Below are 15,408 nucleotides of genomic sequence, written 5' to 3'. Positions count from 1 at the left end.
TGAGGACCAGGATTGGAGACCACTGTAATAAGAAGAGTCAAAGATTAGATGACCGCACAGGTTTTTTGTACTTTCTGAAAAGTCGTTTTTGGAGGTGCATGGTTTCTGACCAACTGAAATGTCTGCCCCCATCACCGGCGCGCATGTTTTTAAATGTTTCTCTGCTCCAACACACCTGATACTAATGACTGAACTATCTCCAGAGCAGGTCATCAAGTTAAGCACAAGCCTGTTCATTTAAATCAGAAACATGTTAAAAATGCAGGACATTGGGTCCTGAGAATCAGAATAAAAGCAATACAGCCATAGAATACTGTTTATGTACTAAACACTATGAATTTAAATGCTGACCAGATTTTGTCTGATGTATTACCTTTTTTTTTTGTCCTGCAACTGGCACGTCTCTAAGCTAATTGCAAATCCCTGCCTGAATTAATCGACTCAAACTTTTCAATGGTGTCTAATCTGGAAAATTAGAAAATCTGTTCTATATATTCGCAGCGTCTTGACAATACAGATCCTCCGTTGTTCTGGGAATCTTGAAATGACAGAAGTCAGTAAAATCAAACTGTTAACTTAGAAACTTTAACAAAATACCATAAATTATACATTGCTTGATATTTTGGCAACAACTAGGTTATTTTCTACTAAATAAAATAATTGCTTCATGATACTAAATGATGTGAACATACATTTTATCAAACACTTAGCACATTTAAGTTTTCCCATTTGTTGTCTTTGATAGGCGCTCTCTTTTCGCAAAACGGTGTGTAGTCTCAGCAGTCATCTCCTATGCCTCCTTGTCTCATTGAAAGGCTTACTGCCTTCCATCTCTAGAGAGGAGGATGCTTTGTGTTTGCCCTCCACCATTTTTCGACTGGCAGATGAAACGTTGCAAAGAGCTATCTCTGCCTGCGTGCACGGAGAGCTCAGCGAGCAAAGAGAAGCGAGTACCATGTTGGAGGAGAAGAAGCGGAATCACCTAAGGTTATCTGGTGGGGTTTTGTGACAGCCGGATAAAACGCAGTTCAAAGCACAGAGAGAGAAGCAGCATGACAGAAGAAACAAGCCATGTCACTAGAAGACATTTGAGCATGTCAAATGTAAAGCGTTAACTGTTAAGTCTTTTTTGTTTGTTTGTTTGGTGGGTATACATCAAGATGTGGCTCTTAATAGGGTTCTAGGGCACAAAAAGTACATTTCTTATAAAAGTAGTTTTCTTTCCCGCCTTAATTGGGGGGAAAATATCAACAGAAAAAAAAGAGAAGCTGTCAAGAGACTTTTAGACAAAGGGAGGCTTGTTGTTACAAGTGATTATTACCCAACAAATCTTATTGTCGCATTTGTCCCTATGAAATGTGCTTTACATTACACAGTGAATTTCAGACGTCATGAGAAACAGTAACTCAAAGTGTGAACGACTGTTGCGAACCCAGATAATCTTCAGACTTGTTGTAATCATATGTTCCATTAGGCTGATTCTGATTGGCATGTTTTAGGACTTAAACAGTGTGCTAAGAGCCAAAGTGGCACCTACTGGGAGAGAGAGAGAGATGGTGATTACTGTAATCAAGGCATTTTTCACTGAGAAGAGCAGAAGACAAGGGGAGGGGAGGATACATGGAGAAATGAGACTAGATCAGTTCACGCTGCAACCTCTACCAGTTAAAAGTGAATATTATAATATTTGATAATGTGTGACCTAATATGTTAGCATATGCATATTTCATACCCTTTCTAGGAGGGAGGACATTTATGTGCATAATATGCATGGGCATGAAAACAATTTTTGTTTTGTACTAAACAACCATCAGGCCAGTGACGCCACCCCTCCCAACCCTTTACCAGAGGATTCCTCCACTTTTTCACTTTGTGGATTCAGCTCACCCTGGGTCTGATGGGATCTCCCAGTGCCCCCCTCCATTACCATGCAGCCCACACCCCTCAGTGGATATGGGTTGGTACCGGCCTTGGTAATTGATCCCTCTGGGCCCTACAGACACATCGAGTAGTGGGTTGGACAGAAACACCACTAAGAAGACAGCTGCTTGGCCATCCCATACAGGCTGAGAGTAAAGGAGAAAAAAAAAAAAAAAAACGCTGTTGCTGCTAACAGTTAGCTTCCTACTACAGGGAGCAAAGTCAGCACATTGTTTTGGCTTGAAACGTACAATGTCCTTCCTTTTGGGAAAGAAGTTGGTACTGTTGACCAAAAGAGAAACAAGAAGGGAGTAAAACCTGTGCTTGAAAGTTCTTATCAAGAAAATTGAAGGTTTGAGGATTGGTCTTTTAACTGAGCAGTTCTAACTTCTTCTAATGAAGAAGAGAAAAGCGGTTCCAGGTCAATTTGTCTTTCTGCCACATTGTTCCATTGCAACTTTGTGCCCATGTTTTTTTGGACATGAAAAGAAGTTGTCTGCTACAGGTCTCTTTGTAGCCAGCCTTGCAGCTGCCCTAATCTACTGGAGCACCCTTCTGAGTTAAAGATTTGGATCCGCATTCTTATTGTTACTGGTTGTGGTGCGGTCTGGCATTCAGAGCTGGGGTTTTTTGTTTGTTTCTTTGTTTTTTAATAATCCCAGCTCTCAAGAAAGAAAAAAAACATTAAAAACACAGTTCTATATAAATTAGGGGTTAAGCTCTTAAAATAATGTCAAATTAATACAATATGGTTGAAGCACAAAAGAAAAAAGTTTTTCAATAATACTTAGGCAGTGCATTTTCCAGTTAATCCTGTGGAATCTCAATGTATTTTGTGGCATGTATGAAACGAAAGATTTTCTAGTAAACAGTGTATATTTAGATATTTCTGTAGAAAGTATTCCAGGCTTGGTGAATGTCTTTGTTTTTTTAAAGACAGTAAAGGTATTTATTGTATTGCACCAAGGCTAATGCTAACATGTTTACCTTCTTAGTTTTTTATATAACCAGTATAGAGTTGTCTGATTCTGGAATATTTAAATCTAGATCCACGGTTCTCAAACTGTGGAATTGGTGATACTCAGGATGATGTTGTTGTTCTTCTTTCGGCTGCTGCTCCCTACTTCAGGGGTCGCCACAGCGAGCAAACTCGCACGAAAGATTTGACAATTGTTTCACGCTGGGTGCCCTTCCTGGCACAACCTGGGCTCGAACCTGCAGCCTCAGGTTTACAAGGCCGCAGCACTGACTAATTGGTGATACTCAAGATCCTTCTAGGAAGCCTTCTGATCAGGCTTCACCCATCATTTCAAATTCTAATAAAATAACATTTAAAGCATTTACAAAAGACAGGATGTCGATGATTAAGAGTTGCTCTTTATCTGCCTTGCAGATAATACAGCCACTGAATACAACATTATAGAAAAAGACAATGTAGGAATTTCATAGACTGACATAAAGTCAAGGATAGATTAAGCACATAGCATATGATTTAAAAAAAACAGTACACTGAATAGTTAAGGAATTAACATTTATTGCTTAAGTCAATAAGGCCAACATTTTTTTTGTGAAACTCAAGGCATTTTTCTGTTCTCCTTGCATGTATCTTATTTTATTAGACAAACACAAGCAAATAACAGCTAATATATTTGAACAAGCATCAAACTGCCATATTAAGGTGCGTTTGGTGGTGTTGGTGGGGATATGATTGTGTCTAAATCTGAAAAAAGAAGAAACCATTGGATTTGATAACCATAGCGCCTTCCCCTCTTCCTCTCTCCTCTCAGGCTCTATGACGCGACAAGAGTTCCCCTCGACACTCTTGCACTATGGAGAGCACTGATGACCCCTTGACAGACAGCCAAAATCCACCTACCAACACCACCACCAACACAGCAGCTCCACCCAAACCCCGGTACCACAAAGCTAGGAAGCAACACAAGCAGCTACCGACCACCAAGAGCCTCATTGAGGCAGCAAGGTACAACAAAACACCCCCGAATCCGAACCTTCCAGGTGTCTCTGATGTTCTTACAGTGAAACTAGTTTGATAAACAGGGTTTTAAAAGGGAGATTAGTTTCAGTCCTGTTGATGTTTTTCAATCTACTAAAAATAATCACAAAATGCCAACGCTATCCTTTAGCTTCAACAGAAAATTCAACAACAGGAAGCACGGAATCACAAGCTGGCACACATGCTTGGTTGATACCTTTATTTGGCTTACTCATTTTTCCATAAGCTCCCAATTTCCCTTGTGTATGTTTATCCACAGAAAATCTGTGTGCAGCAAAACCAATAAAAAAACACCATCGTTTTATGTTTTCCTCTTGCTTTTGCTCGGTTTTATTGGCACGCCTTATATTTTGTCTTTAAAGTACTGTGTCAGATAGCATCTGTGCACACAAATAAAACAAGGCGCCAGACACACTCCCATATTAATACATGTGACTGGGAAATAGAGAGTAGCCATGTAGTAAATTTAACGTGCAACGTAATAAAAGGGATGAGGCCAAAGCCATAAAGATGCCCGCTATTATAGAGTTTTTGAAAACCAGGCTCTTCTGTTGGTCAATACGGTCAGCATTTATGGCTCACGTTATAATTTGCTTTTGAGGGACGATCTGATCCTGCTGCTTTTCAGTCCAGACAGCAAGTCTATGGTTGATCTGAGAGTATATATATATAGATACAGGGCAAAATTCATGTTATGAACTCTGTTAGTTGCCAGGAACATGAAAAGAATATTTATACACAAGCAAACAAATGATTCAAATGCAACTTTATAGTCTAAAATCTTTACACTGAGGAAAATATTTGCAGCATTTCAGGCAACTTGTTCATATTTAAAAACAAATCAGTGACATTTTGTGGTTATTGGAGGCCACTATTGTGGGTAAATCTGTTCTAATGTTTCCTCTTAGGCATTGAAGGCAGATAGTGAAATGTGTTTACTTTGATGTTCTTAGGAAATGCAGTATGAAAGAGTTGATAATGACACAACACCTCAGACAGCTTTGAACTCCCTCCTAATGGGAGATGGGGACTAGTGTCTGGAGGCCCGTACATACATGCTTGTGGATTTTGATCTTGGCATCAGCTTCAGGCATTTTCCAACTTCACAGCATGTAATGAGCAATTTCCCGTTTCTTATTAACCTGAGGTTCATTCCTAACCTTCTCTTATGAATATTCATCTAGAAGACTATTGTGCAGCATGCTCGTTATGGTCAAAAAGAGAGCTGCGTAAAACAAGTGTAGTGGTTGATGCAGTAGGCAGTCACATTTGTGAGACTTAAATCGAACTACCTTATTCTTTTTTTGGCAAAGATCATAGATAAACCAGTGAATTGCACATATTTGCATTATTCATGTCAAATGAGGGAAAATGACTTCATAGAGCTGATGAAGATCTGCTGTTTATGTGTGTCCATTCACACATTTACCCTGGGTCTCAGTGATGTGACATTTTGAATAGAGTCAGAAAGAGTTCACTCGGAGGAAATGTCAAGCCAGGGCCACATGTTTGGTGCAGTTCCTCCCTTAACTCCTGGCTGCTAAGGGCTCCGCATGTTGTGAGATTATAGTTTTCTTTCGCTTGGAAATATTAGTCTGCTTATGTCGTCTCTTGAATGTGTATCAGAGACAAAAGCTTCGGTGTTGTGCCTAACATCCCTGAAATCAAATGTTTTCCTTGTCCTCGATCAAATTCTCTAGGTTACTTATTGATATATATATATCAAGAAAATTGTCTGCCTGGTTCAAATTACACGTTAGCACAGATGAGATCTGTCCATGACACCCCCTACTGTTACTATAATGCATCCAACAATTATGAGTATGACTCAACAGCTTCATTTTCTTTGTTAGCCGTGTTACGTATTCCTGGTCTGTTAGGTGTTGAAAATGGTTACAAACATCCGTTTAAAAAAAAAGCCAATAGAAAGTTGATTGGTTGCTTTGTTGTTGTGAGCACAGTTTTTTATTTTTTTCATGCTCAACTGAGAATCTATAAAGTTCCATAAAAATCCACTTATGAGGCAGGAGGTGGTTGAAGTGCTGCAGAATGAAAGGCTTTTAATAATAAAAAAAAAAAATGTATTACGGTTTAGCTTCTCTCTCCAAATGTTTCATTTCCCCACAGCCCTTTTAGGTTCTTTTCAGCAGTTGTCTGTGGTTCTGGATCCTGACATTACCTGGAAAAGAAAAATACAAGTTATTTTTTCGTTTCTGTGAATTAATTTTTGTCAATGATTTTAGAAAAAAAAAAAAAAATTAACTCTGTTAAAAGAGGCCCCAGAAGACCAGCAGGCTGGAGTAAAAATGAGCCTATCTGTAATGTGACACTGCAACAGTACTGAATTGTGTCATAGTTATAGACTAAATTTGGTGATTCAAGGATCTTAGGCTCAACTTTAGAAGGAGAGGACCTCCTAACATTTAGGAAAAACTGCTCCTCTGCATCACAAGGAGTCAGCTGAGGTGGCTTATGCATCTGATTATGATGCCCTCAGACTGTCTCCATTGGGAGAGTGTTTTGTCTGGATCCAGAGCCAGAACATAGTGGAAGGATTACCTCAATATCCCCAAGGGGTGTCTGGGTTTCTCTCCTCTATCTGACCTTGGGCACTTCCTGCTAAACCACATGGAAAAACTCACTTTAGGCCTGTTTTTTTATGTCGATGAAGCAAGTTCAGCTGGCGTTAGTTCTTTTCAAGAAAGGGCTTTTTCAGAGATTAGATTAATCCTTGTTATTCACTCTGCAAGAACTGAGAAAATGAAAATTTGTTTGTTTGTGCTGTCATTTCCTGATGGGATCAAAGCTCCTAGGGCCCTCCCATTGCAGGACTGATTGTCTCCAGTCAGTGTCACCACTCATTTAGTCTTTGCAAATTTGTGGCATAGGTAACATACTTTGTCTTTCAATATATGTTGTATAGGATTTTTGTGCTGTCTTAGCTGCTTCTCAAATAGAAATGTAAACATTTCTGCTTTAAATCAACATGTCCACTTCAGACTTTTGATAAATCACACAATAGTTTTTGTGTCAAGAACAAGCTGTGAGAAGAAAAAATCTTATTCTTTTCTCACTTCTTGCGAAAACCGTTTTCCCAGATTTTGGAGTAGGGAATAGAATAACATTGCCATGGTGTCGACAGACTATGCAGCTCATTTGTCTCATTTCTGCTGTACTTCTTTTTAGTCCCCCTATAATCTCACCATGACATGAGAGAACTTGTTTTGGGCAGCTATCATGGTCAAACAGTTTGCAGTCATGGCTTTGTTTTAGGGCTCATTTGATGTTCAACAAAATCATGACATTATTAAGCTCAGAGCTCACCAATATAATTATTATTCCCAAAGCATAGGACATTGTCATCTGTGATACATGATAGTACTCTATTCAACACCTGCCCCTTTCATGCCAAATTGCACCCCATGAAATCGTCAAGAGTTCATTATTATGAATTAGGCTTCAGTGGCAATGCAGCACTCTTGGAAGGGATTGGTACCTCAATCAAATTAGCTGTGACTGGCAGAGGCCAGATGGTGAGGAGGCTTTCAGAACAGGCTGTCTGTGGTAGATTTGTAGTGTTTTTCCCCGTAGTTTCTGCACTGTTACAGTAGGTTTGTTATTAGTGCAGATTTTTTAATATTTGACTTGCAAAACACTCTCACGGTGCAATCAGAATGAAGTATTTAACATCCTCATTTGCACAGGAGCAATAAGTAAACATGATACCAACGGCAACACAATGTGTGAAACAAAAAGATTTTTTTTGTTTGTTTAAAGAGCAGTTTCACAGTTTGAGAAGGAAACATTGCCATATAATTTTATGGTTAGCAGATGGATAATCACTGACGAGGCAAAGGTAAAAAATGGTAGTAACCTTGGTCTTTAAGTTTCTGGATATGTTATTTTTCACAATGCATTTAAGGTTTTACTAACTATAATATTTTAAGTAAGAAAGAAAGATGTTTGTTATGTGAGTTATAGCCCTATTTAGACTAAATGAATGATAATACACTTTTCAGGGTGGAGTTATGTTATCCAACTAAGGTGGACACAATATGGCTAGAAGCTCTTAGACCAGCAGTGTCCAATCCTGGTCCTGGAGGGCCACTTATCCTGCATGTTTTAGCTTTGACTCTAGCTTCCACGCTCTGTTCTTTAAATTAGCACAAGCTCACTTCTCCATTCCTCCACGGGCATGTCATCAAGTCCAACTGCCTTCCACTTCCTCATCCACAGTTTCTATGACCTCTACCCTTTATTCATTAGCTCCTGAAAGTACTCCTTCAATCTTCCCATCACACTTTCCTCACTTGTTAGAACATTAGAATTTCTATCTTTAACAAGCCTAACCTGCTGCACCTGCCTTTCTATCCATCTGTCTTGCTAGTCAGTACAAGTCCTCCTCTCCCTCAGGTTTTCTCTTCGACACAGAACGCAGTCTACCTGTGTCTACTCTTATAGGTCACCCTGTGTTTCATCCTCTTGGCATTATCCACCACCAACACATCCATTGAGAGCCTTCCAGAATTTCTCTTCTACATCACCCTATCTGACCTCAACTGCAGTTCTTGCTGGCTCCTCCTTCTCTGCCCCACCCTCTTCTCCTGGTCTTCAACTAACAATGAGCACCTTTGTTTGTCAACAGCACCGGTGGTGCTTGGATGAAGTTATGTTAGTTTTGCTCTTCCTGACATAACCCTCACCATTTACCTAGGCTTGGTGCTCCCTGGTTTCACATCTATAGATGCAGTCTGCAGAAGCAAAATTCAAATCAGAGATCTCTTTTTCAATGGAGGCATGTGCCTGAAGGCAGCCTAACATGGTATTTGTGTACATGTTCCAGTAACCTATCCAGACAAACACCTGGGAATGAAACCTGAAATGTTGCTCTCTTATTCATCTTTTGATGTAAAACCTCATTTCCTAATGTTAGCCCTTCAATTCTTTCACTGCAGGAGGAGATACCTTTTCAAGAAGCCAATTAGTTCTCGTAAAGGAAGAGTGACAAGTTTTAGAAATCTGTCACTTTATGCAGGACTTACTCCTTTATTTAAAGCATAGACCCCACCATGCTGGATTTTTAGAAATGGTCTGTTCAGTAGTGATGTGGGGCCTTAAGTCCTGCCTACCCCCCATGACCTTTTGTTTTAGGCAGGAAATAACTAATTACAGCTGAACATCAGTACACATTTACCTGTAATTAGTTCTGGTTGTGTGCAGGGGGGACTAAAAGCCCCACATCTCTAGTGAGCAGATCCTGGTTCCAAAAATAGGACATGGCAGCTCCCATAAACTGGATCCTACTGGCTTCAGTTCTCAACAATGAGAAAAGACAAGAGTGTTTAGTCTAAAACAGCATATTACATAATATACAGTCCCCTCCAATAGTATTTGAACAGAAAAGGAAATTCCTTTGTTTTTAGGTTTAAGATCAAAAGATGAGACAATGGTTCAGCTTTTATTTCCTGTTATTTACATTTAGATGTGTTAAACAACTCAGGACATGTCACCCATTTTTCAAGTGAGCAAAACTATTGGAACATGTGACTGACAGGTGTTGACAACATTAAATAGCTCTGCCTTGTTTTAAACCAACATGAAGACCAGAGAGCCGTCTATGGCAGAAAAGGAGCAAGGCATTTTGAAATTAGGAAAATTGATCAAAGCCATTGGCCATAGAAGGCACAACAATTTGGAATATTCTGGGAAACAACAGTAGTCTACATTAAAAATTGTGAGAGCTGTGAAGAAAACTCCAAAGACGCAAGTTATATCACCAACAACCTCCACAGTGCAGGGGTGAAGGTTTCACAATCCATTGTTCTAAGAAGGCCATACCACAAGATGCAAACCACTCATCAGCAGTAAGAATTGGAAAGAAGTACAGGGATGAGCCGCAAAGGTTCAGCAACACAATCCTATGGCCTGATTAAACCAAAGTATAGAGAAAGGTGGAGGTCATGGCTGCTTTTGGAACAGGCTCATCAACATTTATTGATGCTGTAACTAATGAGGGTGGCAGCAGAATGGATTCTGAAGTGTACAGAAACATTTTGTCTGCAGGACATTGACCCAAAGCACACTGCCAACAAAACAAAGGACTTCATCAGGGGAAAAAGTGGAAGGTTTTAGATTGGCCAAGTCAAACTCCATTCCTCGGGGGTTGCTATTCTGCATGTTTTAGATGGACGACTTGTTGCCATGCTCCTGGAGAACTTGATGATTTGGCGAGGAGCTAATCCAACCATTTGAATCAGGTGTGTTGGAGCAGAAAAACCTAAAACCTCCAGGACACCAGCCCTCAAGGCCTGGAGTTTAACACCACTGCATTAGAGCACGCATTTCATGTCCTGAAACAAGCTGCAGTAAAAGCTTGGAATAACATCACAAATGAAGAATGCAACAGTTTGGTGTCGTAGATGAGTTGCAGGCCTGAGCCACCAAATATTATTTACTTTTTTTGCTTACCTGAAAAAGCTGTGGTTTAATACATGTAAATAAAAGATGAAATTTGGAACTATTGTCTCCTACTGTTCTCAGTGAACAAGAAAAACAAAGGAATCTGCCTTTCTGTTACAATACCTTTGGAGGGGGCTGTATTATGTCAAGACCTGTAAATAATTATATATTTGACCACAGCCAGAAAAGCAGCTTTATCCTCTTAGATGATATAACAAATTACTCTTTAGTTTGAAATATGTTCAAAACAAATGCAGATAAGCTCTCAATTGTTTTTTTTCTATGAATACAAATGAAATGACTGTATTGTAAGAAACTTATGTTTGTTTTGTCCTTGTTGATTTTTTTCAGGTTTCATAACACAGCCAGAGATGTCTGATTGGGAAGTGATTGCTTGAGAGACAAACTTGGTACTACTCACTTCCTGACTGCTCTCTCCTGCTGTCTGTCACCGGGTCAACTCGTCGCCACTGCATCTGCCTGCTCTGTGAAATTAGCAGCTCATGCCACGGAGGATCGGCCACCTTCGAACTCCATGAATGGTTTTTTTCATTGGATGTCCTCTCGTTGGAGCCGCTAGCTGCATTAAACAAGGAATTTCTTGAATCTTCATCCAGTGGTAGTTCCAGAGCAGAGCTGGGATCATTACAGACCAAACCCTGTTTAAAAAAAAAACAAAACAAACTGTGAGCTCTCAGCTGTGAATAGGCCTTCTGCTGGAGGAAACCTCCCATATTTTTATAGACCAAAGAGCAAAACAACAATTATGACAGAGAGGAGAATCTGAATATTCTTTGGTTCGCCACCACCAAAACACACAGTGAAGGACAAACGTTTACTGGTGGCAAATGAGAAGTACTTAAAACCTTCCAGACATTTTTTTCTCCAACTGTATTTTGGGACTGGACATGTAGGTACTGCAAATGTATAACTGTGTAATGGAAAAAAAAATAAATCAAATTTGCAATTTTCAGTAACTATGGTTTGGACAGCTAACAGGAAGACTCGTCAGTGATCATGGAAATCATATCAAAGTAAGGATAGATATCTACAGACTTGTGAATGCTGATGGAGGAAAGAATTGCCATTAAATGTATTTTGAAAGGCCCTAAAAAGTTATATATTTAACAGTTTTATATGTTGTACCTTTGTAGAGAAGCTTATTGGACTTAAATGTGGTCACAATGGCAGTTTAGTAGAAAGTGAACAAATGCCATTCTCATTACTGCTGGCTCGTAGTCTCTGGTTTTCTGTTCACACCTCAGTAGCTGCTTTTTTTTCATGGTCATCTACAAGTCACGGTCTATTAGAAACTTTAATGAAAAAAGGAAAGTGACAATTTATCGAGGACTGATCTGCAGCCAACAGAACATTGTAAATCTATGGTAGTCAGTGGAAGCCATTGAAATTTGCTATGATATTGTATTGTACACGATGTGGAATACTGATTCATTTCCTCTCTGAGTTTGAGCTCTTAAATTATTTTCGTGCTTGTGTTTGTTCGCACAAATCCAGCCGCTCTCCAATGGCAAAGGAGATGAGGAGAGTGAGAGAAATAGCACTGCAAACAGTCATAAATACATTTTTTTATCATGAAATATTTTAAGAATAAATTAAATACATGAAAAGAATGGTAGATGGTTATCAAAGATTTTTTATACGTGCTTTTCCTTTCACAGGTCTGAGGCCGTCTGGACATGTTTCAGCTTCTATTTAACAACTTGCCAATGGGTGGTTTCATTTGGCCTACAATCAACTGCATTAGAAAATAAAAAAACTCAATATATGTGTTGCTTTCTACATTAGATCATATGAATTTTGTGTGAAACTTCCAAAGCAAAAAATCATTTTCACTCTAAGGTAAACTGAGGTCTTAACCCCATGTTTGCTCATTAAATCCTCAATTGAACCAATTTGCGTCCCCTCTGAGTGTTGGCTAACTGATCTGATTATTCTGTGGACCACTCTAAAGACTCAATGTACAGAGGGCTTTATTTTATTTCCTCTTTGAGGTGTGTTTCCTACTATCACATGCTTTAATTTGATTAGGATAGAAAAATGTTAGATTCTGTGGCTGTCTTAAGAAATAAAGTTAATTCTGATCAGCTATGGGCCAAAACAAAGTGCATTGCTGCCATCTTAAACAACTCCAATCTCAAAACAGTTCCTGCAAATACTTTTTTATAAGGTTGTCATCTGGAAATTATATGTTTGTCAGTCTATTAGCAAAATTACTAACATCTACAACTTTTGGAGTCAATTCCATTCAAAATGACTGCCACAGCAAACGCAAATGGCTGAGTGAGCAATTTCAGTGTTGTAGTAACTGACACTTATTCCCAGCATATTCTTTAAGCACCAACTGATCTAGCAAAATATTAACCACTGGATAGATGTTCAGTACATCACTGGTTGCACATCTACAAATGATTACATTTCAGAGTCACCCAAATTCAAGATGGCAGCCACAGCTAATTGATCTTTGCCAAGACACAAACAGCTTTGACTTACTCAAAGTTGCAGATGATGAGGTACAATCTATGTGCTTGGAGCTGAGAGTCATCGAGCATCAACATATCTCATGACATACAGCTAGGGCAGTCATCTTGAATTAAAACTGTGGCTTGAAAGATGGCAAGTCAATTGATTCAAGATGGCCACCACAGCTAATTGCCCTTAAAAAACATAAAAATGCCTATAACTCAGTGAATTGTACAGATATTGAGTTACAATTTGGTGTGGTAGCTGACTGTCAGCCCTAACACACACTGAGCACCGATTGATTGCATAAAATATTTACTTAAATCTTTGGTATATAAAGCGGCAGCTGAACCGCATTCTTTCAAAGAATGCTTTATTTTGCTTGTTTGTATTTATTTTTTAAACAAATAGCAGCAGATTCTTACATTAAAATTCCTGCTGGAAAACCATCTAATGTGAAACTGATACTGGGTTAAATGCGTTTGCATAAACTGCTATGAACATTTTGAGACTTCAGTTGTTTTAGGACAACAGCAATGCATTTTGGTCTTGGCTCTGCTTGGACTAACCATTAGCTTGTCGATCCTACCAGAACTGAACCACTTCTCCAAACTGATGTCACTCAAAGAGCCATTTACAACAGACATGACATTAACTGTTCATAACATTTCCACAGAACCATACTTCAAACAACCTCCTCAAGAAAGGAATATAATGCTGCCCTACGTACATCCTCCTTTTTATCGTCAGTATTTACGCATCTACATTTTTGCTCTTCTTTAAAAGACTCGGGGGAAGGTATGTATCTGTGTTTAAATGCCTACATGTCTCCGTGTATTTGTTGCATTTTTTAGCGAGCAACGCCTGCAGAGACTAAGAGAAAGAAGCCACAAGACTCTCTACAGCCAGCAGTAAACCCCGAGGGAAAAAGATTCTCACTTCATTTTCAGCCTAGACACAGTAAATCTGCGAAATACCAATATTGCATCACACTGCACAAAATATTATTATTCCCTTTGATGGATAACATTTACCTGCTAATTCACATTTCATACTGTGAGTTTTTGTTTACAATATAAATCTGATTAAGTGCAGCCATCACAGCACAAGTTGGATCGATAGACAATATGGCCAGCACAGCTGCTTACCTCACAAGGATGCCTTCCACTGCTAACATTTTCAGCCTATAAAATGGTTCTCAGCGTGACCGGTAATCTGTGGGGGTGAAAGCAAAAAGAGAAAACATCGTCTCAGTGGGTGACATGTTTGCTACATGAGAAAAGAAAAAACAGTCCTGTGGTTTTCAAACAGGAAGTATATACATTGAATGGTAATTAGCAGTAAAGATCTTTGACTTCAAGCTGCTTCAATAAATACGTTTTTAATGAAGAGTGGAAGTAATCACTGTATAGTGACCCTGAGGTTAAAAAAACAATGAAAGATAAGTGTTAGAAATCACACAAAGCTGCCTGAAAACAGAACCTAAATTACAACATTACAAAAAGCATAAACTGGAAAAAAAATTGATTTTTTTTTTTTTTTAACTTAAGAACTAATAAAGGCTCAAACAGTGTGAATCCCTCAGGAAATTGTCATCCAACTCTCTAGTTTCACTGTGCTCTTATGTTGATAATCTGTCCTCGTTGTTCAGGTTGCCACTTCATTCTTTTGGTTTATTCTTAAAAACACCATTTCCTTTCAACACGGACACCTGTTGGCAGGCTTTTATTAACTCACTGTATAATATCTCCACAGCAGCAGATGGCATTACTGTGGCTAACTGGTGAGAGGTAAAGTGAAACAGAAGAAGGACAGCGTAAATATCAGGTGATGCAGTTGCGAAAACCATTACCTTCAATATTTTCTGCATCTTGTGGAATTATTGCAGTTAAAATTGGCTTTTTATCATTCTACAAAACATTCCATCTAGCAATGTAGCTCACAAAGAGGAGCCATTAAAGAGTGTCACTTGGAATATCAGAATTCTAATTAGCACGCTCATTCAGCAGTAGAGCTTTGCCACGTTGACTTTCCTGGCCTTGTTTGTAGTTTGACATATGAAGTGCAAGGTTAAACTCCAGAACTTCTCTTCCTTTACTACCCCTGATCAACCGCTTTGTGGTGGACAGTTCATTGTCAGCTGGGTGTTCAAGCTCCATTTAACTTTAACTGCCTTTAGTCGTTATGGCTGCTCATTAATGCTGCAGTGGTGCTGGTGAAAAGGCCAGAAAACATGTGGGTGCAACAACTGAACTATGCTCCATACAGGACTGCCTGTCTACATGTTTTTGATAGCTTTATTGTACTATAGTTAATAGCATAAACATAATCCTAAAAGGTTGCAGTAGAGAGTTTATTTGCCAATATAAATCCTCATTAAAATGCAGACACCTGTAATCATCTTAAGACCTAATGTTTATTTTTGTCTAAATAAGATACAAACAAATCTGTGAAGTAAAATAAGTCTATTTAGGGGGTACTTATGTGAGTTTTTTTCAATTTTGGACGACTTACTATAGTATGTGAGTCTTTTT

At 38.9% G+C, this 15,408-nt stretch overlaps 1 protein-coding gene and 1 long non-coding RNA gene across 6 annotated transcripts in view; one reads left to right on the top strand and one right to left on the bottom strand.

Annotated features, from left to right (window-relative positions):
- The window catches only part of tafa5a (TAFA chemokine like family member 5a), a 268,874-nt gene extending 257,768 nt beyond the window's left edge, over window positions 1–11,106 (top strand). For 4 of the 5 annotated variants that reach the window (XR_005234450.1, XR_005234453.1, XR_005234454.1 and 1 more), the window contains 2 exons: window positions 3,708–3,901; window positions 10,745–11,106. Coding sequence is in view for 1 of the 5 variants with exons in the window: in XM_017436227.3 (XP_017291716.1) it covers window positions 10,745–10,753 (9 nt within the window). In the remaining 4 variants the exon portion in view is untranslated. The remainder of the gene's footprint in view (window positions 1–3,707; window positions 3,902–10,744) is intronic. The other variant, XM_017436227.3, reaches the window with a different exon arrangement.
- A 2,918-nt stretch (window positions 11,107–14,024) lies between these two features.
- Window positions 14,025–15,408, bottom strand: part of LOC112450787 — a 155,820-nt gene continuing 154,436 nt past the window's right edge. Inside the window, exon 6 of the long non-coding RNA XR_005234385.1 lies at window positions 14,025–14,089. This is a non-coding gene — a long non-coding RNA (uncharacterized LOC112450787). The remainder of the gene's footprint in view (window positions 14,090–15,408) is intronic.

Source organism: Kryptolebias marmoratus, linkage group LG18 (genome assembly GCF_001649575.2).
Source record: "Kryptolebias marmoratus isolate JLee-2015 linkage group LG18, ASM164957v2, whole genome shotgun sequence".
NCBI lineage: Eukaryota > Metazoa > Chordata > Actinopteri > Cyprinodontiformes > Rivulidae > Kryptolebias > Kryptolebias marmoratus.
This window is presented reverse-complemented; position numbering and strand designations above follow the sequence as displayed.